We start from the raw sequence: 22,262 nt of genomic DNA on the forward strand, positions 1-22,262 counted from the left end.
GCTGAGGAGAGCTGTCTCTGTAAAGCAACAGGCAGTGAATCCTGAGGCTACCTGTTGCTGAATGGATCCTACAATGCAGTGTGTTCTGGGAGAGGAAGTATCTGATCTGAAGAGCGATGTTCAGAAAAAAAAAAGATTCCCTTCAGCACACTGCAGCAATACTTAAATCCTACATGATAATAGAGATTCAGAGGTATTAGTTACATACATTTGCAAATATATGAATAAGCGCCATGCCATCGTCAAGGCTCCTCTATACTGGCGTCCCTAACATTAAGGGGTTCACGTCCGAGAAGCAAGGTACCCCAAAAAAATTCCAGCCAGGGACCATCCCCAGGGCATCACACGAAAAGGGGAAAAAAGGTGATAGTGAAGTGTAAAGAACTAATTTGCAATGCACTGCAGTGTGGGACAACAAAGCAGGACATACTGTACAAGGTAGACAAATTAAATCCAAACATAAAAACATTAGATAGAAAGCACCTTGCTAATGGGAGTGCTTACACACAGTACTAATTGGAAGATGACAAAGCTGAAACAAGACAATATTGAAGACATACTAGTCTGGGTAATATAACTTTTTAATATAATTATAGTAGGCTCTAATAAAGAGATGGGTTTTCAGAGAATATTTACAGATGTGAAGGTTGCAGATGAGGTCCTTGCAGGAGCTACTCATTCAAAGTAGGAAGCCTTTAGGTTTCCCTTCACAACTACAGGTAGATCCTATGGATAAAATTTACTAATCAGTGGGTTCTAAATCCCAGTGGTTTGGCAGCAGTTTTGGGACAGTTTTGCTATTTGCCACTTTACAAAGGCCAAAACTGCATCAAAAACACCAAGATAGCATACTTTAGAACATACAGTAGTTGAATATCAAAATCATTCTTTTAGACTATAGAAAGATTAGAACAGAAAATAAACTCTGCATTTATCAAGATGGGGGTTTGTACTCCACTGCAAAACTGCCTGCAAACCTGCTTAAACAATTAACCTGCCTGTGACAGATGAGGTTGGGTGAAGAACTGCACTGATCACTATGATCTGTACAGGATTTGTCCTGTTTAAAGGGATAGAAATACTTAAAAATATATAGAAAGCATGTATGGTGGTCCCCCCTTCAAATTCATAACCAGCCCCTGTACCTATAAGTCTGGCCTGGTATTGAAAAATAGGGGGGAAATGGCATGGTGTTACCCCTATTTTCCAATAACAAGCACCTGGCTGAACCTACCAGGACATACTGCTATAGCAAGGAGACACATAGCATGGGGTCCCCCTGCTATAATGTTAAAGAACCCTAAACTGGTGAACCCAGGACAGGAATCCCATGAAAAGTGGGAGGTTCAACCAGTCAAGGGTTCTTGCATGCACCCCCTAGGCTTTTGATACTTGGGTAATAGTGATTAAATAGTTAATAATACTATTTGTCACAGAAGGACGACAAGTCCCAGAAAGTCTGCCTCAGCATTATGGCATTTAAAGAACCACAAGTACCAGCATGTCCAGACATTAATTACTAAATTACCTATGTTGTAAAATTATATATAATTATTATTATTATTATTATTATTATTATTATTATTATTATTATTATTATTATTATCTGGTCTTTAGATCTATATCTATTGTTTACTAATGGTATTGGATACTAAGAGATTGAAGAATTTGGGGAGATAGAGAAATATATAAACATATGCTTTTATGTATATTTTTATGTATATTATTATTTTTAATTTCACTTTATCTTCTTATTTATGAATTTATTGTATATATTTTGTATAAGCAGTTATTATTATTATTATTATTATTATTATTATTATTATTTTAATTTATTTAATCAGTTCTTATTTTTAATTTGGACTTGTTTGCTGCATTACATTTCCGATATATGTGTTTGAAATATAGATTGTTGCTGAATAGGCCTATTCATGTGATTGTACACTGATTTAGCATTCACATATTTTTTTATACAAGCCTCTTGTGTGCCTTAATAGGAAGCAGAGTACAATTGATGTCTTATCATTCCAATATATATATATATATATATATATATATATATATATATATATATATATATATATATATATATATATATATATATGAATCCAGCGCAGTAATCTTTGGTTTACATGTGTTTTTTTTTTTTGTTCTATGACAATAACAACAGGCAGTGAATATTGATAATACTGTCTGATGACTGAAATAGGCACAGACAGTAAAAAGGTTATCAGTCACTTATAAATAGTGTCACATATTTTATTGGCATTTAAGAGGTTAAGACACCATCTTGGATTTTTGCTTATAAAAACTTATGGTGCTTATCTGATATAATTGATGTTATATGTGAAACCATTTATGCTACAAGATTTATGGATTAATTGTTGAATGTTTTAAGGTTGTATTTATTGAGTGTATTAAGGTTATAATTGGTTAGTTCCTTTTTGAAGTGGAAACTTATTCTGACCAGTGGGTCAGCAATTTACTAGGAAATACTACTGCAAGGATGTTACATTTTGTGTTAAATCAACCTGTCATATGATATATGCATCAGAAATATGATACTACTGAGAATATAATATTTTATGACTATATGGCAAATTAATCTTTCTTCATTGTTACTGCATAGAATGGCATACACACTCCTAAAAATTAGTTTAGAGGTTTTTTTTCTCATCCAGAAATTTTGCATATATTTGTTTCATAATTTTCATGTTAGGATTTTGTTAATACCAGGTGAATAACAACTATCATTTACCAGCAGAAACTGTATAACTAAATATAATCAATAAATAGACAACACATTTTTTTGGAATAATTACATATTAGTCAAAAATTAAATATAGACCAATTTGGCTATTAAAAACCCTCAGATGAGATAATTATACATCTGATTGCTTGATTTTATGTCTGTTATTTACTTATTAACTGTATTTAATAAAAGTTATGTTTTAATATATACACAAATTTTCCTCAAGTGTGCCCCAGTAACAGTTTCTCTGGCCTTTCTTTGTTTCCTTATAATGTTAGACAACTCCAAACTGGTAAGCCCAGAACAAGAATCCCTTAAAAAGTAGGGACCTCCAAAAAATGGGGTCCCACTGAGGTTCAACCAGCCCCTAGGCTTTGGATACTTGCATAATAGTGATTCAGCAGTTAGTAATCATGTTCTTCAAAGGTGGACTTCAATTACAAACAAGTCTGCCTTGGCTTAATGACACTTGTAGAACAACAACTGCTGGCATGCCCAGATATTAAGTGACTGGAGGGGCTTGCAGTGTGCCTGTAAAAAATATAAACATAACCTCTACAAATTTTCTTTATTTAATTGTTTCAAATTAAATATGTTGTTTTTATCTTAGTGTTTTTTAGATGTTGGAAGTGTCCAGGCAAGAGAAGCATATTTTAAACATTTTAATAATATAACTTACATGTAAACCAGTGCATTCTAAAGCATTTTTATACTAACTTTTTGAGACAAATTAAAAAGAAATCTCAATCAACTGTTGACCTTCTGATTCTTTGAAATATTATTTGGGGTACCAGGAACTAGTATGTCAAACTCAATATTCTTAGCTCTGCTTATAGAATAGGTATGTCATTCACAGCCAAAACAGCCCCTGATTACTATTAGCACCTAGTGCATACTTGCCTACATTTACATTTCTGTTCCCAGGAGATGCCCGGGTAACCAAGCAGGAGGGTGGGGATGGGGACGGGGCCTGATGATTTGCATAATTAAGCCCCGCCCCCTCATGACAAAGTGCTGCGATTGGATCAAATTTAAATAAGGGCGGGACAAGATGACGCAATTCATGAAGAATCACATCATTGAGTCCCACCCCCTGCATGGAGACCCGCGATCACTGCAGAAATTCTCCTAATTCTGCCCACTTCGCTAGGATGTAAGCAGAATGCGGGAGAAGTGCCTACCCTTCCGGAGGTGCGGGGAGTTACCCGAAAAATCGGGAGCCTAGTGTAGTGGACAAATATGGACTACTCATGTGTAGTTCAAAGTCAAATAAGGTTGAACACCTGAACAATCATTTTATAAACACTATTTTTTTTTCCAAATCATTTATTGGAAGCAGAATTGTTACAGATATGGTTATTTCAACTTGATCCTGTTTATTTCTTTGAGTAGATATATAAAATAACCTAATCTCCATAATTCATCTGCACATTTCTCATAATGATTTATTACCGATTGCACCTGCGATTATGCACGCAATCGGCCGACTGTTGTGAATGAAGTGCCATTTGTGAGAGGTGACGGGGGAGGTCGGCAAAACGCAGGCATGCTAGTGCATTTGAACACTGTGCATGGGCGTGCATAAATTATCCACTGCAATTCCTTACGCAGCCTGAGTACTCATAGCATGCAACGAGGTTAGAAATTCCAGAGTAAGGTCAGAGCTGGTGCAAGCATGCATTAGGCTGTAATTGTACTCTATGTTACCGATGGTTTCGCAATCTTGCTAAGTATTATGGATGTGTGTAAGGTAAAGTGGGCATACTTATGTTGTACTTTGACGGCATAGTGATCGCAGTGGATCAGCATACTATTGCAGTGATACTGTATGTATAATCGCTATTGCAATTGCAGTTGTGATCCGTAATTAATCAGGCCCAATGTTTGCAACAGAAATACATTTGTAGCTTTCACTTCATAAAAGCACCAAGAATTTTGAAACACAAGTTTCAAATCCTGACCACGGCATCCCAGCAGCAGTAAAAATCCCGATCATCAAAAGGTAAGTACTCACTAACCTATTCTACCCCCTAACGCAGGGGTCAGGGAGCTTTTTTAACTTTTTCCCCAAAATATATTTAGATACGCCGACATTACCCCCTTGATTTGAAAGGAAGGAAATCATATAGTAGTGCCCCCATATAATGCCCCTGTAGTAGTGTCCCCATAGTTATGCCCCTGTAGTAGTACCCCCATATAATGCCCCTGTAGTAGTGCCCCCATATAATGCCCCTGTAGTAGTGCCCCCAAATAATGCCCCTGTAGTAGTGCCCCCATATAATGCCCCTGTAGTAGTGCCCCCATATAGTGCCCCTGTAGTAGTGCCCCCATATAATGCCTCTGTAGTAGTGCCCCCATATAATGCCCCTGTAGTGCCGCTTGTACTAAAAAAACAAAAAAAACACTTACCTTAATCCCCGCTCCTGCATCTGCCACCATCCTGTCCACCCTGCTGCTCCTCAGAACTATGGGAGAGACATCGTGACGTCTCTTCCATATTGCACATGGAGAGAGGCGGAAGCTGGAGTTCACAAGAGAACTCCAGCCTCCAGCTAATGTGGCGCTGCAGGGAAGGAGCCGGGCACCCGCTGATAATAACATCTCAGCGGGCGTCCTGCTTAGAGCCTCCCTGCGGCACAGCTGGGCATGCATATGAATCATTGTAAAATGATTAATATGCATGCCCGGCTGTCTGTCCATTACCCCCAGGAATTCATTTTTACCCCATGTAGGGTAATTTAATCCTGTTCCCTGACCACTGCCCTAACCCTAACCCTGCCTTAGGGGTGCCTAATCCTAAACTCCCACCCAGGAGTGCCTAACCCTAACCCTCTCTTCCCCTAGCCTAACCTTAACCCTCCCAGGGGGGTGCCTAACCCTAAGTCCCCCCCAGGAACCCTAAACCTAACCCTCCTCCCCGGCGGCTGTCCATGCCCATGCCCGGCTTACCTTAGATCGGGATTTTGATGCCTGACATTTAACCCTTGCCGGGATTATACAGTCGGGAAGCCGGAGGTCAGGATTCTATCCATTTGCTTCGAAACTGCTTCCCGTTTCAAAGCAATAGATTGCGAATATCCATTATTGCTGGATGCAGTAGTTTCACAGTATATCAATTTATACAGATACAGACATACAGGGGATTCTAAACCCAAAGTTCTCACATCTCTATTAATTTGTGGCACCATTTCTTCCAATCAGAAACTTTTCTCTGAAGGTGTCCTTTGATATATGCACCAAGATGTTGGCAGCAGATTCTGTAAGTTGCAAAGCGGGGCCTCCATGGCTGGGAGTTGTATTTCCAGGTTATCCCACAAATGCTCGATCTGATTGAGATCTGGGGAATTTAGAGATCAAGTCAACACCTTGAATTCTTTGTCATGTTCATCAAACCATTCCTAACTAAACTGCTGCAGTGTGTCAGGGCACAATATCCTGCTAAAAGAGGCCACTGTCATCAGGAAATTATCTTGCCATGAAGGTTTGTACTTGGTCTGCAGCAATGTATAGGTAGGTTGTACATGTCAAAGTAACATCCACATGAATGCTAGGACCCAAGGTTTCCCAGCAGAATATTTCTCAGAGCATCACACTTCATTGCCAGATTGCCTTCTCCCCATAGTGCATCCTGGTGCCATCTCTTCCCCAGGTAAACATGATGTCAAAGAAAATGTGAATCATCAGATCTGGTCACCTTTTTCATCGATGGTCCAGTTCTGATGTTACCACAGTGAAACTTGGTGTGCAAAATAGTCACAAATGCTGCACCATATCACATCCTATACAGATTCAGACTCAGCTGTACACAAATATACAATTACCACATATCAAATTAACCAGTGAAGTCTCATGAAGTGGTTTTGTTGCATCACATTGTGACTATGACACGTTTCTAGGTGTAAAAGGCATAAACAGTTGGCGCGAGTTGCAGAGGACCTGGCACACTGAGAAGGGCCGTTTGTTGTCACTGCATCAGTAGTGTATTAGGACACTTCTATACATCCAGCAAGTTGCATATTTAATATTAGAAACATCTGGAGGATGTCTTGTGTCATGCTGAAAATAGTTTTTGTGTGATTGTGGCAAGTTTGCAGGGTTATCACATTTTATTTTGTATGGCAACATGAAAGTTGCTGGAACTAGAAAGAAAATAGATTGTTTTTTAAAATCAATGGATATGACATTCCCACCCTAGACTGTATTATGATATTACACTCTTCTTCTGGGCCACCCACTAGCCACACTGCCTCAATGCAGCAAACCTCCTCAATATTAAGCCCTCCTCAGGGAGCTACAGTAATCACCAAAAATGTTAGCTTTACTGTTCTATTGAGTCCCCTTCCCTAGAGCACTCACCCTGACACATTCCATGTGGCCTGTCTACAGTGTCCATGCTTAAAAAGCCAGCAATCCCCTTCTTTAATTCTGCAATGGTCTATTACTTCACTGCACACTTGGTGGACTCCCCTGTATTGTATAAGACTTCCAAGTGCTGGCCTCTGCAGAACCCTTGTCATGGGGGTCTTAATCACTGTACAGTAATGTGGGCTTCCAACAGCTGCCATGTTCTCTCTCAAGCACCAAGGGAACCCATGACTGCCCTCCTCCCATCTTGGCTAAGGTGGCTGCTTCCACAAGATATCTAAAAACTGTTGACATTCAGATCCCCATGTGGTTTTTCATTAGACAGAATTAGACACCTCACCATGTCAAGTACTGTATGCTCCACTTCCTATGATGACATTGCTGTCTTCATCACTGGAACACTGCTCACACTATGCCAGCAACTAATCATCCTCTCTGCTCCCCAATGTGCTCATGTCGTATATAACTGTGATGGGGGATTTCTACCATGGAACACCACCAGGTGCTACACAACCTATTATAAGCAGTATCTCCAGCACTGAAGAGGATATTTTGTACAGTATATCAAAACATGGGTAGCACAGATAGAGTAATGGTTAGCATTACTGCCTCACAGCACTGAGGTCATGTGTTCGATTCCCGCTACGGCCCTAACTGTGTGGAGTTTGTATATTCTCCCTGTGCTTGCGTGGGTTTCCTCCGGGTACTCTGGTTTCCTCCCACACTCCAAAAAATATACTGGTAGGTTAATTAGCTAACAAAAAAATTGACCATAGTGTGTATGTTTGTGAGCATGTGGTAGGGAATATAGATTGTAAGCTCCACTGGGGCAGGGACTGATGTGAATGGTAAGATATTCTCTGTAAAGCACTGCAGAATATGTGTGCGCTATATAAATAACTGGTAATAATAATAATAATAATAATAATAATAATAATAATAACATCATTGCAACACTTCTGCTATGTAACACTGGGATGGGTAAAGGATGCTGGTGCTCTCGATCTTGGCAGTCAGAATCCCAACACCAGCATCCTGACATATCTATAATACCGACACTTGTCAGTATTCTAACCCTCCCCTTCTCCCTACCCTAACTGTAACCTTCCATCCTTGGTGAGACTCTAACCTCCCCCTAGTGCCTAAACCTAATCTTCCCCTCCCTGCACCCATAACCTAGCCCTTCCCTCCTAGTACTAACCCTCCCCCCAACCCCACTTTTTACCTTCAGGATTACATCAGTCGAGATGCTGATGCCGGGATTCTGAGCATAGGAATCCCCATGATCAGGATATTGTCCTCACCTATAAAACGAGTCACTTACTCTATATACTGGACCGGCACTAGACTTTGCTGCACCCGGCTTCATCCTGTGTTGCTGCCACTTCCCTCCTCTGCTCCCTCCCCCTGAGCTTACAAATTCGCTATAGCACTGGGAGAGAGGGTGGGCGTTTCTTGCGCCCACCGGATACAGTGGCACTCCGGGTGACGGCCCAGCTTGCCCATGCCTAGAGCCGCTCCTGTCTACATAAATGTGAGTTTAGTAATATAGGATTGTTAAATGTAGTGACAATTTTTAAGATATCAATGGTCAAACACCCTCTTACCCAAATGGACTGCAATGGGCTAATAAGGAATGACCAACACAAAATTACAATCAATAATCAAATAAATTTATTAAAAAAAAATCACAAGTGCTCTAAGGGATAAATTTACTAATAATTGAATTTGGTTGAGATTGCAATCTTGGGTAAGTTTAGAAATTTTTTTCAACTCGCAAATTTACTAAAGATAAACTTGGGTGAGTTTGTTAGATATTTTTCTCCTTTCACTGAAAAACTTGGGTGAGATTGAAAACTCAAATAAACCTGCCATCGGCCAAACTCCAAAGTACTTTTCATGGAAAAGTAACAAATCGAGAATTTATTAAGAAACGAGATTACAATCTCTGGTGTAATTGTAGCAAACTCGCAGCTAATTAGAAGTTTCAAATAGACTACCTCCAGTGCTGCGAGTTTTCCAGAAACATACACAGATCAGTGTGATTTGTGTATGTTTCTGCTTGGTAACCTTCTATAAAGAGTTAATTTAAAGAAAATAATGACATAGGGTCCCCCCCAAAAAAGCATAATCAGCCCCAGGCTGCTCAGCCAGTCCTGGTTCCTAAAAATATGGGAGGAAAAATGAATAGGGTCCCCCCATATTTTAGGAACCAGCACATGGCTGCTGAGCCAGATCTGGTTTTAAAAATAGGGAGGGGGAATTGCGTAGGGTTCCCCCTATATTTAAAACGAGCAACAGGCTCAATTCCAGCTGGGGTGTAATGCCACAGCCAGGGTAACCTATCAATGGGTCAACCCAGCCAAAGCATTCACACCCCAAGCCAGACTTCCAATAGCAGTCAACACAAATAAAAAAAGAGGGCTCTAAATAAACACTGGCAGATCCTAAAAAAGGACATTATCAATTGAGGCTATATTTAATGTTTGGGTATGGATAGGAGGGTGTTTGAACACTTATTTTAAGGAATGATAGTACCTTTAACAGTCCTATATTGCTTGGCTCCCATTTATGACGAATAATGGACTAATTTTACATAGTGGAATTGGCACAATGAAGTTTATACAGTATATATATATATATATATATATATATATATATATATATAAAGTATGCTTCTCTACACCTTTGGGTTAATTTGGGAAACCCACTAGTTCTCCAAAGGTTATTTACATTGGGCACCCATTGGTGCCGCCCTTACATTTATTTTTAAACAACATATTATAAACAACCTTTTAAATGATCAAAACTTATTTTTAAATAACTTGTTTTGGTTCAACCAATAATAATAGATTTATGAAAAAATATTGCCAAAACATAATTTTTTGTTTCATTCTGTACACTGAACAAAATAATAATAATAATAATAATAATAATAATAATACTAATAATAGTCATTACAGTAGAAATAATACTCAGTAATATTTAGACACTTTATCAAAACCCTATGAAAATTTTAGAAATTCTAAAGGTCAATTTTCAACTTGTTTAACAAAACATTTCATAATAGTCATTGGAGTGTAATTTGGAAGCCCACATAGACACAAGTATCATTTTGATTCAACTCCCTTTGTGCTTTAGTCATCTGAGGTTCTGCCCCTTATTCCCTCCAGCTGTGATGAGACATCTTACATTATAAAATCTGACGGCGTCTAGCTTTGGCCGCACTCAGGATGAAAACTGATGCAGTGACATGTGACTGTTTTGCTGTGTACTGTGTTACTCTGTTACTGCATTGCACATGGTCTGGGAAGCTCAGGTGTCAGTGGTGGATTCTTTATGTGGCTAAAAACCTAAACATCATGGTAAGTTTATATATGTTTTAAATGGAGACATATTTTTATTTACATTACAAGTCTTTTTATATCATATTTTATGTATATAGACCTGGTATAGTAATTATTACATTGGGCAGCACCAAGTTACTGTTAGGACCATTCTTAGTGGTTGCTTGGGTTTTCTCTGGGTGCTACTCTACTTCCTCTTTCACAGTTCAAATCATATTGGTAGGTTAATTGGCTTTGTAATAAATATATGTACAAAGCTTGTGTGTGTTGGTGTGGCAAAGATTAAACTGTTTGATACAATGGCGGAAATCCAATAGCGGGGACAGATCTGAGTAGGAAGTGGAATGGCTGTCATAAATTATACCATAAGTAATTTGGGGTGTTCTGCTGATTATTTAAAAAATTAAATACTGTATTTGCAATAATAAAAACTTTATTGTTGGCATGAATAACGTCTGTAAAGGGGGGACTGGATTGCATAGCCAAATTTTAAATATAATTAGAGGTTCTACCATGCTGAGACTTGTAGTGCCACGCAGGAAAAAACTGTAAGCACTAAGAATACTAATGTTCAAAATGAATAAAGTTTGGTAAATGAATTGCACAGCTTTTCCAATTTCATAGTTAGAGATTCAGTACCAAGACAATTGTTTAGTCCCCAGTGTGTATGTGGATATACTCCTGTTACTGTAATCACTTCTACTAGCTCTATCAGACTCAGCTGCTATTTTATGTCAATGTTACAGAATATTCTTTAGAATATTATACACTGAGATGTATTTCAAACCTGTGATCATTGTTTTCAGTACCAATATGTAGTGCCGGACAGGAGATTACTTTGTTTTCTGTCTGGAAGGAATATTGTGCATGATTCAGAGATGTGGGTAAAGAACATGTGGCTGCTTCATGTACTTGGAAATCACTGCAGCTCTCCATCTGTATTCAGAGGCGACCGCATCTATGCGACTACACTGCTCCCATCTATCTGATGCAGATATTAGCCACTATTACCATCAACGTACATTTGCACTAGGGGTGTGCACCGGCCACTTTTCGTGTTTTGTGTTTTGGTTTTGGATCTGGATCTTTCTTCGTGTTTTGGATCTGGATTGGTTTTGCCAAAACCACCCTTCCGTGTTTTGGGTTCTGGGTTTTGTGTTTTGGATCTGTATTTTTTTTAAAAAAAGCATAAAAACAGCTAAAATCACAGAATTTGTTGGTTTCTCTGCTCCTATGCTATTATTAACCTCAATAACCTTAATTTCCACTCATTTCCAGTCTATTCTGAACACCTCACACCTCACAATAGTGTTTTCATGTCCAAAAGGTTGCACCGAGGTAGCTGGATGACTATGCTAAGCGACACGAGTGGGCGGCACAAACACGTGACCCATCTAGGAGTAACACTGCAGTGGCAGACAGGATGGCAGTTAGAAAAACTAGGCCCCAAACTGTACATAATGCAAAGAAAAAAAAGAAGTGCAAGATGGAATTGTCCTTGGGCCCTCCCACCCACCCTTATGTTGTATAAACAGGACATGCACACTTTAACAAATCAATCATTTCAGCGCCAGGGTCTGCCACACAACTGTGGCTGAAATGATTGGTTCGTTTGGGCCCCCACAAAACAAGCTGGCAATTAATGTGTCCCTGCACAAACTGGCTCTACGGAGGCAAGATGTCATCCTCATCCTCCTCATCCACCGATTCCTCACCCTCTTCAGTGTGTACATCCTCATCCTCACAAAGTATTAACTCGTCCCCACTTGAATCCACCACCACAGGTCCCTCTGTACCTTCTGGAGGCTGGTCTCCCTGGAAGAGCTGATAATTCATTTTGATGAACATCATCTTCTCCACATTCTGTGGAAGCAACCTCCTACGCCTTTCGCTGACAAGGTTCCCGGCTGCACTAAACACTCTTTCGGAGTACACACTGGAGGGGAGGCAACTCAGGTAAAATAGAGCCAGCTTGTACAGGGGCCTCCAAATTGCCTCTTTTTCCTGCCAGTACAGGTATGGACTGTCTGACATGCCTACTTGGATGCTGCCTCCACCATTCTGTCAATGGTGACAGTATCATATGCAGTGACAGTAGACATGTCAGAAATTGTTGCCAGGTCCTTCAGTCCGGACCAGATGTCCAAACTTGGTCCTGCCTGCCCTGCATCACCGCCAGCGGGTTGCTTAGGATACCTAAGTTTTTTCCTGGCAGCCCCAGTTGCGGGAGAAAATGAAGAAGGAGCCGTTGGCGTGTCACGTTCCGCTTCAGCTGACAGTGTGTTCACCAGCAGGTCTTTGCACCTCTGCAGGCTTGTGTCGGCCGGAAAGAGAGACACCACATAGGCTTTAAACCTAGGATCAAGCACGGTGGCCAAAATGTAGTGGTCTGATTTCAACAGATTGACCACCCTGGAATCCTGGCAAAGCGAATGAAGGGCTTCATCCACAAGTCCCACATGCCGAGCGGAATCGCTCCGTCTTAGCTCCTCCTTCACTTTCTCCAGCTGCTTCTGCAAAAGCCTGATGAGGGGAATGACCTGACTCAAGCTGGCTGTGTCTGAACTGACTTCACGTGTGGCAAGTTCGAAGGGCTGGAGAACCTTGCACAACACGGAAATCATTCTCCACTGCGCTTGAGTCAGGTGCATACCCCCTCCTTTGCCTATGTCATAGGTGGATGTATAGGCTTGTATGGCCTTTTGCTGCTCCTCCATCCTCTGAAGCATATAGAGGGTTGAGTTCCACCGCGTCACAACCTCTTGCTTCAGGTGATGGCGGGGCAGGTTCAAGAGTGTTTGCTGGTGCTCCAGTCTTCGGCACGCAGTCGCTGAATGGCGAAAGTGGCCAGAAATTTTTCGGGCCACCCAAAGCGTCTCCTGCACGCCCCTGTCGCTTTTCAGAAAATTCTGCACCACCAAGTTTATTGTGTGAGCAAAACATGGGACGTGCTGGAATTTGCCCAGATGTAATGCCCGCACAATATTGGTGGCGTTGTCAGATATCACAAATCCCCAGGAGAGTCTAAGTGGGGTAAGCCACTGGGCGATGATTTCCCTCAGTTTCTCTAAGAGGTTGTCGGCGGTGTGCCTCTTACTGAAACCGGTGATACACAGCGTAGCCTGCCTTGTAACGAGCTGGCGTTTCTGAGATGCTGCTACTGGTGACGCTGCTGCTGTTGCTGCGTAAGGTGATACATCTACCCAGTGGGCTGTCACAGTCATATAGTCCTTAGTCTGCCCTGTTCCACTTGTCCACATGTCCGTGGTTAAGTGGACATTGTGTACAACGGCATTTTTCAGGACACTGAGGACACTTTTTCTGACGTTTCTGTACAGTCTCGGTATCGCCTGCCTAGTGAAGTGGAATCTAGACGGGATTTGGAACCGGGGACACACTACCTCCATCAATTGTCTAAATCCCACTGCACTAATGGCGGATACCGGACGCACGTCTAACACCAACATAGCAGTCAAGGCCTCAGTTATACGTTTTGCTTCAGGATGACTGCTGTCGTACTTCATCCTCCTCGCTAAGGACTGTTGGAGGGTCAATTGTTTAGTAAAAGTAGTGGTGTTCCTACTTCCTCTCTGGGATGATGAACGACTCCCAGCAGCAGCAACAGCAGCAGCAGCAGCAGTAGGCGTAGCAATGCAGGATCCTCCAGAGGAATCCCGGATAGGAGAGTCAGTCATGCCAGTGACATGGCCTGCAGGACTACTTCCGATCCTGACTAAGGAGGAAATTGACGAGGAGGGAGTTGACAGTGTGGTTTGCAGGCGCTTGGATACAACAGGACAACGGAATTTAGGTGTCCCTGGACTGCTTACGGTCTTAGCCAAAGTTTCTGAACTTGACAGTAACTTTTTATGAAGGCGCTGCAGGTGCCGTATAAGGGAGGATGTTCCTAGGTGGTTGACGTCCCTACCCCTACTTATTTCACCTTTACATATGGTACATATGGCAAGACAGTTGTTGTCCGGATTTGGATAGAAATATTGCCAGACCAAAGAGGTGGAATGTTTGGTCTTCTGCCCAGGCATGACCGTGATGGGCTTTTTCATCCCACGGACAACAACTGTCTCCCCCGGAGCCTGATTTAAACAAACCACATCACCATCAGAATCCTCCTCGCCAACTTCCTCCTCAGCGCCAGCTACACCAGTATCCTCATCCTGTTGTACTTCAACAGTGACATCTTCAATTTGCATATCAGCAAGTGGACTGTGGGTGCTCCTTTCAGCACTTGCAGGGGGCGTGCAAATGGTGGAAAGAGCCACCTCTTCCCGTCCAGTGCTGGGAAGGTCAGGCATCGCAACCACCACCACACTTGGACTCTCCTTGGGGATTTGTGATATCTTCTTAGAAAGCACAGTTCTTCGCTGTGCTTTTGCCAGCTTAACTCTTTTGATTTTTTTAGTGGGAGGAGGGCTTCCATCGTCATGTGAAGCTGAACCACTAGTCATGAACATACTAGGGATCGACCTTAGCCGTTCCTTGCCACTCCGTGTCGTAAATGGCATATTGGCAAGTTTACGTTTCTCTTCAGCTGATTTAAATGTCTTTTTCAAGGTCATTTTCCTGAACTTTGCCATTTGGGATTGTATGTGCCCTCTACTATGACATTGGGCATCGGCCTTGGCAGACGACGTTGATGGCATGTTATCGTCTATGTCATGACTAGTGGCAGCAGCTTCAGCACTAGGAGGAAGTGGTTCTTGATCTTTCTCTATTTTATTTTTATCGGAGAAAGTTTAGTCCTCCATTTATGTTATATCGATTTGATATATACGTGCGGCTAAACACAGAAAATAATTTTTTTTTGGTTTGGACTGGAGTGTACTTTGGGGGTTACAGCACCCTTTAACGGTCAAGCCAGCCGGCCCTTATGACACAGGCGCACTCTTGGCACTACTTTGTTGATGCACGTGCGGCTACTGCGCACACAATTCACAAACACAGAAAATAATTTTTTTTTTGGTTTGGACTGGAGTGTACTTTCGGGGGTTACAGCACCCTTTAACGGTCAAGCCAGCCGGCCCTTTACTTATGACACAGGCGCACGCTTGGCACTACTTTGTTGATGCACGTGCGGCTACTGCGCACACAATTCACAAACACAGAAAATAATTTTTTTTTTGGTTTGGACTGGAGTGTACTCTCGGGGGTTACAGCACCCTTAACGGTCAAGCCAGCCGGCCCTTTACTTATGACACAGGCGCACGCTTGGCACTACTTTGTTGATGCACGTGCGGCTACTGCGCACACAATTCACAAACACAGAAAATAATTTTTTTTTTGGTTTGGACTGGAGTGTACTCTCGGGGGTTACAGCACCCTTAATGGTCAAGCCAGCTGGCCCTTTACTTATGACACAGGCGCACGCTTGGCACTACTTTGTTGATGCACGTGCGGCTACTGCGCACACAATTCACAAACACAGAAAATAATTTTTTTTTTGGTTTGGACTGGAGTGTACTTTCGGGGGTTACAGCACCCTTAATGGTCAAGACAGCCAGCCCTTTACTTATGACACAGGCGCACGCTTGGCACTACTTTGTTGATGCACGTGCGGCTACTGCGCACACAATTCACAAACACAGAAAATAAATTTTTTTTGGTTTGGACTGGAGTGTACTTTCGGGGGTTACAGCACCCTTTAACGGTCAAGCCAGCCGGCCCTTTACTTATGACACAGGCGCACGCTTGGCACTACTTTGTTGATGCACGTGCGGCTACTGCGCACACAATTCACAAACACAGAAAATAATTTTTTTTTTGGTTTGGACTGGAGTGTACTCTCGGGGGTTACAGCACCCTTAACGGTCAAGCCAGCCGGCCCTTTACTTATGACACAGGCGCACGCTTGGCACTACTTTGTTGATGCACGTGCGGCTACTGCGCACACAATTCACAAACACAGAAAATAATTTTTTTTTGGTTTGGACTGGAGTGTACTTTCGGGGGTTACAGCACCCTTTAACGGTCAAGCCAGCCGGCCCTTTACTTATGACACAGGCGCACGCTTGGCACTACTTTGTTGATGCACGTGCGGCTACTGCGCACACAATTCACAAACACAGAAAATAATTTTTTTTTTGGTTTGGACTGGAGTGTACTTTCGGGGGTTACAGCACCCTTAACGGTCAAGCCAGCCGGCCCTTTACTTATGACACAGGCGCACGCTTGGCACTACTTTGTTGATGCACGTGCGGCTACTGCGCACACAATTCACAAACACAGAAAATAATTTTTTTTTTGGTTTGGACTGGAGTGTACTTTCGGGGGTTACAGCACCCTTTAACGGACAAGCCAGCCGGCCTTTTACTTATGGGACACAGGCGCACGCTTGGCACTACTTTGTTGATGCACGTGCGGCTACTGCGCACACAATTCACAAACACAGAAAATAATTTTTTTTTTGGTTTGGACTGGAGTGTACTTTTGGGGGTTACAGCACCCTTAATGGTCAAGCCAGCCGGCCCTTTACTTATGACACAGGCGCACGCTTGGCACTACTTTGTTGATGCACGTGCGGCTACTGCGCACACAATTCACAAACACAGAAAATATTTTTTTTTTGGTTTGGACTGGAGTGTACTTTCGGGGGTTACAGCACCCTTTAACGGTCAAGCCAGCCGGCCCTTTACTTATGACACAGGCGCACGCTTGGCACTACTTTGTTGATGCACGTGCGGCTACTGCGCACACAATTCACAAACACAGAAAATATATTATTTTTTTAGCACTTGGGGGGAGCACCCCTGATGGACAGAGCACCCCCTGGACAACACTACAGCACCCCTTTAGGACTGGGACACTGCACAGGACTTTGGAGTGGACACAGCCCCTATGGAGAACTGACTGCACAACACAGTCCAGCCAGCCCCTATGGACTTTGAAGTAGTGGACACAGCCCCTATTAACAACAGCAGCACAGCACAACACAGCCAGCCCCTATGGACTTTGAAGTAGTGGACAACAGCAGCACTACACTACACTACACTACACAGCACTAACTCCCACCCTCCCTCTTCACTGTCCACAGCCGAGTGAGAAAATGGCGCCGACGCGGGTACCTTATATAGGATCCAAAACCCGCGAGACTCGGAAGGCGGGATGATGACGTTTTGCCTCGATGTCAGATCCGAGTCAGGCGGGAAAAGTCGAGCCTGACTCGGATCGGACTCGGATCGGGGGGGCTCGGGGGGGTTCGGATTTCAGAAATCCGAACCCGCTCACCCCTAATTTGCACCATAAACACGGGACATATTTACTAAGATGAGGTTTATCAAAGCTGTCAATGACCATTGACTTTGACTGATGGATTTGAAATGGTAATTGTAATACATGCAAAACAAGCCTAGCATAGAATTTATTACAGTGGCTGATTTAAATCCCATAGTCAAAGAGGCTTGGAAAACCAGCGTCTTGGTAAATTTACATAAAGATCTCTCACAGGTGGGTTTTAGTTTGAACATAACTGAAGATTGCAAACAACAATAGACAGCATTAATAAAACTATTTTAAGACACATATAGACATCTATTTCCAATATATAGATCATGAGCTTTTGCCCATTTTTTATCCCAGATCTAGTCATGATCTTTAGCCCATTGTCATCCCAGATCTAGTCATGATCTTTAGCCCATAGTCATTCCAGATCTAGTCATGATCTTTAGCCCATTGTCATCCCAGATCTAGTCATGATCTTTAGCCCATAGTCATTCCAGATCTAGTCATGATCTTTTGGCTATTGTCATCAGAGATCTAGTTATGATCTTTAAATTTTCCAAGTTTCAACTTCATTCACTAACCCCAGCCTGCCACTTTATAAGTGAAGATATAGGGGCTGATTCCTTGTCACACAAATAAAACACACACGCAAAAAGAAATATATGCATTTTTGCATATGTCCATCTAATTATGCATTGGACAAATCTTAGCCGGATCTATCTTTCCATTAAAAAAGTCATTTTGGGATTAAATCTGAGCTTTAGCAAAGCAAATGCAAATAACCACCCTGTTTTGTGGGAGTGTTATAGGAGCATTATGGAGGTATATGGAGATTGCATTGTTTCCCTTTGCTTGTGTGAGTTTCCTCCAGGTGCTCTGGTTTGCTCACATACTCCAAAAACATTGGTAGGTTGATTGAGCTCTGGGCCTAATTCAGACCCGCTCGTGAGCGCTGAGCGCTCGCAAGCAGGTCCATGTTGGCCAAGTGCGCATGCACACGACAGACCCAGCTTTGACGTGTGCATGCAAGAGACCCGGATAGTGATGGCCAAGCCATCACTATGGGTCTCGCTACAAAGGGGGCGTGCTGTCGATGGTGAGTGACAGCACGCCCCCTTTGGTGGGCGTGCCAGATGCGTGGCTGGCCAGACGGAGGCATTTCCATGGGAATACCTACCATCTGGGGCCGGCCCCACTGACATCACAAGTGATGTAAGTGGGAGTGCTTCAGCTCTGATAGAGCCAAAAGCACTCCAGGGCTTGCGGCAATGAGACCCTACCACAAGGGTCTCATCGCAAACCCGATGGTTGCGATGGTCTTGACCATCGCGACCGTCTTCCTGGCCGCTCGCTGTAGCTGTGGGTGGTCACCCACAGCTATTCGAGCGGCCAGGTGGCCACTCTAAAAATGAAGAGGGACGGCCCTGATTCAGAGCAATCGCTCTGTCAGAGTGTCCGGCTCTGAATCAGGGCCACTGTGTGTTAGAAAATGCAGACTGTAATTGCAATGGGGCAAGGACAAATGTGAATGATAAATATTCTCTAAACAGCACTGTGTTAAATATTGGCACTATATAAAAAAAATTATAATTAGAGATGTGCACAGACCTCCATGTTTTGGCTCTTAATTCATCTTCAAATTTTGGTTTTGCCAAACCACTCTCAAGGATTTTGGTTATGGATTTAATTTTATTTTGGTAATTTTGGTTTTGGATCCCTCAAAAAATGAATAAAAAAAACTAAAATCATGTAATTTTGATTTGTTTACATGCAATACATAACCCGAGTTTGTGTTTGAAAACAAAGTTCTGAACTGACTCCGGAACCGAGTGCAGACCAGTTTCAAGTCAGAAATTGAAAAATAAAACTTGATGAGACTTGTTACAACTCAGAACACCTAAATTTGATTGTTGTTGGTTTCTGGAAACCAGACGCACACATCTCTAATAATAATAATTGTTTCTGTAGACCAGAAGATTTATATAATATCACTATATTTTTATTGTGTATAATTTGTAGTTCTAAATTACTGTTTAGGATTTTATAACAGATTATGAGACATATTAAGACAATACAACAACAAAAGATAAATACAATTAACAAAGAGAAGACACTCCACTAACTTAAAATATTACAATAAAGATATTTATTACACAGTATATAATGAATATTTGGTAACAGCATTATCTGATTATTCAGATTTTAAACTCTTGCAAAAAGAACTTCCTCTACCATGAACAGAATCTGCATATTCTCCAACAACCTTATACGTTAATAATAATATTATTATTATTATTATTATTATTATTATTATTATTATTATTATTATTATCTATGATTTGGTGTAGAAAATGTCCTGACCTGTAATTGTTTTGGCACCTTATGTATATGTACAGTGACAGCTCCTTGGTGGAATATATTGCACATCCAGGTGCTAAATATTGGGTGGACGATTTTACAGAAATGGAAATATAAGTTAAGTGAGGAGGGGGGACGGATGTGTAAAAAAGGTAAAATGACTATGGATTAATAAATGACAACATGGAATAGATGTGTCCTCTTGCATCTTTGCCATTTTAGCAGCAAATCACACTACATATGGTGTGAGTCGTATACCCGCTAGCAGGTACACGCGCTGTGTTCGCACCCACAACTACTCCATTGGGTCGCATAGTGCAAACGCAGCATGAGGCATGCCATACACACGCAGCCTCGGCTAATTGCATGGCACGATGAATGCATACATTTGTAGCGCAATTGGGAAAGATGCAAGATTACACATATCTATGCAAAACTGGTGCACCCAACCCTATTTGTAAGTCACCTCACAAAAACACCAAGTAGGCATCTTAAGATTACTAAAATAGATACAGATGTGACCAGCTACATCTTTGCTGTGTATGTGGCAAATCATGCCATACTGGGTGTGAGGTGTGCACCCGTGAGCAGATATACGTGCTGCGTTCGCACACACGACTCCATAGGAAGGCATGGTGCGATGATAGTGCATTTCATAGTCTACTATAGCGTATGCTGCTGCAGGTAATTGTATGGCGCAATGTTTTAGCACATTTGTAGTGCAATCGGCAAGGATGTAAGAGCACACATTTGTATCAAATTTATCATTTTTTGTGCAGTACATTTCCTCATCTATGTATTATTCAAAAACAATTTAAACTCCAACTGCAGAACAAAAAATAATGATAAATTCTCATTTACCAGGCTCCATGTGAACAGAACAAGACAGAAGTGCTGGAGGTGGTTCTTCTCGGGTTTGGCAATCTCCAAAAAATAAAGAATTTGATTTTTGCCCTATTTCTTACAGCTTATATTTTCACTGCAATTGGAAACATGGTGATTATTAGTTTGATAACTACCTGCCCAAGGCTCCATTCTCCAATGTACTTCTTTCTCTGTAATCTGTCTGTAAGTGAAATGCTTTACACATCTATAGTTGCACCAATCATGCTCTATGTTGTGTGGTGGGATAGAGGATCCATGTCATTGTATGGATGCATCACTCAGATCTACTTGGGTGCATCAACTGGGAATGCTGAGTGCTTTTTCCTCACAGTTATGGCCTATGACAGACACCTGGCCATCTGCAACCCTTTGAGATATCCCACAATCATGACCATCAGGACATGTATCTATCTGGCAGTGTGGGCTTGGTTGTCTAGTTTTATAGTGATGATCAGCATAGCCAATGCAATCTGCAATTTACGGTTCTGTGATTTAAACACTATGGATTATCTGTTTTGTGATTTAGCTCCACTTCTACAGTTGTCTTCTTCAGATACCTCCCTGGCAGAAATAGAAATTCAACTTTTAGCCATGATTCTGTTCCTCTTCCCATTTGTGTTGATCATTCTTAGCTATGTCTCTATATTTTGGACCATCCTTCAAATTTCTATCAAAACTGTGAGTCAGAAAACATTCTCCACTTGCAGCTCACATCTTGCATCTGTCTGTACATTCTTTGGGGCTATATTCATTGTTTATTTGGTTCCTTCTCGACAGGTCTCATTAAATCTAAACAAAATCCTCTCTCTGTTATACACAATTGTGACTCCACTACTTAATCCTATAATCTATAGTTTAAGAAATCAGGAAATGAAGGCATGCTGTATATCTTACTTTCCATCAGTACAAAGAAAGCAATTGGTACAGCCAATAACACAGTAATGTCAAAGAGTATGAGAGGATATTAGATATTTCATATTATTTTGACTAGACCAGTGGTTCCCAAACTTTTTTGGATCACGGCGCCCTAGAGTATCATCACTGTCTTTGTGGCACCTCTAAATTTAAGTTTGTTATTGTGAAATTCAGAAAAAAAATATAGTAAAATAGTAAAGTGAAGTAAATTGTGCTGACCTGTCATCCTTAGGTTCAGATATGTGGTGGTGGACTGTTTGCACTTCTGTTTGTTCACATATTTACATTACATTGATCACAAATAATTTGATTTGGTGGTGGACCACAAACCAGAGGCACCCCTTCAAGTGTCCCAAGGCACCCCAGGGTGCCAAGGCACACAGTTTGGGAACCACTGGTCTAGA

General features: G+C 41.7%; 1 protein-coding gene across 1 annotated transcript; it reads left to right on the forward strand.

Moving 5' to 3' along the window:
• Positions 1–523: 523 nt before the first annotated feature.
• Positions 524–21,885, forward strand: LOC148513893 (olfactory receptor 10AG1-like). Its single transcript, XM_088481314.1, has 2 exons — positions 524–568; positions 20,923–21,885. The coding sequence occupies exons 1-2, from the start codon at positions 524–526 to the stop codon at positions 21,883–21,885; spliced, it is 1,008 nt and encodes a 335-aa protein (XP_088337440.1).
• The last annotated feature ends 377 nt before the right edge of the window (positions 21,886–22,262 follow it).

Source organism: Taudactylus pleione, unplaced genomic scaffold (assembly GCF_031769625.1).
Source record: "Taudactylus pleione unplaced genomic scaffold, aTauple2 ptg000268l, whole genome shotgun sequence".
Classification (NCBI taxonomy): domain Eukaryota; kingdom Metazoa; phylum Chordata; class Amphibia; order Anura; family Myobatrachidae; genus Taudactylus; species Taudactylus pleione.

Bases quoted from the DNA above. Each gene is read 5' to 3' on its own strand.
- LOC148513893 (XM_088481314.1), top strand. From the start codon at position 524: ATGACAAAGCTGAAACAAGACAATATTGAAGACATACTAGTCTGG. The intron at 569-20,922 runs GTAATATAACTT...CTCATTTACCAG, and splicing joins TTGAAGACATACTAGTCTGG to GCTCCATGTGAACAGAACAA.